The sequence below is a fragment of the Merops nubicus genome, unplaced genomic scaffold (assembly GCF_000691845.1).
Source record: "Merops nubicus isolate BGI_N331 unplaced genomic scaffold, ASM69184v1 scaffold34570, whole genome shotgun sequence".
NCBI classification, from domain to species: Eukaryota; Metazoa; Chordata; class Aves; order Coraciiformes; family Meropidae; genus Merops; species Merops nubicus.
In genome coordinates, this window is record NW_008582789.1 from 262 (window position 1) to 2,551 (window position 2,290).

The following is a 2,290-nucleotide window of genomic DNA, read 5'->3' on the forward strand; positions in this document are numbered from 1 at the left end:
CCATGGTACTGAAATGGCACTGGGAGAGGACACCCGTCCGGATTCTCTGACACATCCCAGAGTTCTCCGCAAGCGTTTATTGTCCAGAGTTTATTGCCCAGTTTATTGCTCAGAGCCCCCACTACCCGCAGCACCCACAGGAGCAGCCAGAGCCCTGAGGAGGTGCTGGCACCGGGCTGGGGAGAAGGCAGTTTCTCACCCCATGGTACTGAAATGGCACTGGGAGAGGACACCCGTCCCCCAAACACACACACCCCCAGCCACGGGAGCGCGGCAGGGAAACATTTTGGCACAGCATGGCACAGCCAGGCAGGCTCACTGTTCCCCAGGGCTGCCATCCGCTTGCCAAACTGAGTGGAAAAGGGGTTTTGGCCTTTTTCTAACCGATTTCTAGGCCAAAACAGATGCTCCTAAACAGGCGGGGTGTCCGTGGGGGACAGCCTGGAGGAATGGAATTGATTTTGGGGGTGGGAGATGGGGCACAGGGAGGAACTCACTGCTCTGCATGGGTGAAGTCATAGCAGAAGTTCAGGTTGCTGGGGGGCTTTGGGATGGGAGGGGGGATGTCGGGGATGCTGATGTTCTCCAGGTCCAGGAGCCGCAGCTTGAGCTCCATGGAGAGCAGGATGTCGAGGTCCGTCTGCGTCCGCTCGCTCGTCATCTCCTTGCCCAGGAGCACGTTCAGCCCGTCCGTCCAGAGGCAGAACTGGGGGAGCAGAGCATGGGCATCTCCAGCACCAGCCCTGGGCAGCTGGAGAACCCACCTTGCCCCCCAGATGTGGCTCCCACCTCGGGGAAGGCCAGGAGAGTGGGCTGGAGGACAAACAAGACTCTGTTCCCCGCCTGCTGTCCCCTGGCTGTAGCTGGTGCCTGCCTGCCCAGCAGGCCCTTGGAGCTCACCTCGTAGCGGGTGGGAGCGATGAAGTTGAGGCAGTACTCCTCCACGTCATACACGATGGAGAAGGCCAGCTCCAGGACATCCTGCAGGAGCAGCACAGCGGGCAGCTGGCTTCTCAGCTGCTCCCCTTCCAGCCCCAGTGGGCTTCCAAGCAGGAGCTGCCTCCTGGCCTCCTCCTCTGCACCCCAGAAGACCGAGAGGTCTCCACTCTCTAGCCACATCAAAAACCCACCACTGTTCATGAATCATAGAATTGTTTGGGTTGGAAGAGACCTTTAAGATCACTGAGTCCAATTGTTCACCCCAGCACTGCCAGGTCCTCACTGACCCATGTCCCTCAGCACCACATCTCCACGGTTTGGAAACCCCTCCAGGGATGGGGACTCCACCACTGCCCTGGGCAGCCTGGGACAGCCCTGGGCAACCCTCAAGGGGAAGGAATTGTTCCCCAGCTCCAACCTAAACCTCCCCTGGCACAACTTGAGGCCATTTCTTGTTGTCCTGTTGTTTGTTTCTTGAGAGAAGAGCCCAACTCCCACCTGGGTCCAACCTCCTGTCAGGGAACTGTGGAGAGCCAGAAGGTCTCCCCTGAGCCTCCTTGGCTCCAGGCTCAGCACCCCCAGCTCCCTCAGCTGCTCCTCACCACACTTGGGCTCTAGACCCTTCCCCAGCAGCTTTGTTGCCCTTCTCTGGCCACACTCCAGCCCCTCAAGGTCCTTCTTGGAGTGAGACACCCAAAAAACCAATGAAACCACCCGACCTGCCACCATCCACCAAAACCCAGGGGCAGCTGGGGAGGAGAGGGGAGAGGAGCATGCTGGGCCCCTGTGCAAGGCAAGCTGGGAGGTGCTCACCTTATTCTGCTTCCCTGAGCTCTTCTCCTTCGTGTGCGGACACTCCTTCCCCACGAGCAGCATCTTCATGTCCACCACAGGAACTGGGGCAAGCAGAGGAGCTGGAAGTGCCTCCTCCTCTTTCCCCTGTCCCCCAGGTCCTCAGTGCTCAGCGCCCAGCAGAGCCCAAGACAGGGCTCACAAGCACCCACAGTTGTGGGGGGGGCTGTGGAGAGCTGGCCCGCCCCAGCCTGAACTCCCACAGCTCCCAGTCCCACCATACCAGCAGGCACTGGGCTAGGCCAAGAGGCCATTCCCACCCAGGGAGGGTCAGAGGGCTCCCCTCCCTCCTTCCCACCCTCTCTGTCTCTCCATCACCTACTTTTCTCTGGCAAGTTCTCAATGGGGGGCGAGTGCACCCCCTCCTCCACGTCCCCATAGTGCAGGACCTTGTGGTTGGGTGACAGGCGGCAATACCAGAGCTTGTCTGCAGCAGAAGGGCCGTGGGGAGACCTCAGCACCCCCGTGCTGGGATCTCCTTCCCCATTGGATGGAGCAG

General features: G+C 60.3%; 1 protein-coding gene across 1 annotated transcript in view; it reads right to left on the bottom strand.

Moving 5' to 3' along the window:
• Positions 1-493: 493 nt before the first annotated feature.
• Positions 494-2,290, bottom strand: part of LOC103771397 (engulfment and cell motility protein 3-like) — a gene marked incomplete at its 5' end in the record, with an annotated part of 3,456 nt that continues 1,659 nt past the window's right edge. The window contains 4 exons of the mRNA XM_008938696.1: positions 494-706; positions 901-981; positions 1,753-1,835; positions 2,114-2,213. Coding sequence (XP_008936944.1) covers positions 494-706; positions 901-981; positions 1,753-1,835; positions 2,114-2,213 — 477 coding nt within the window. The remainder of the gene's footprint in view (positions 707-900; positions 982-1,752; positions 1,836-2,113; positions 2,214-2,290) is intronic.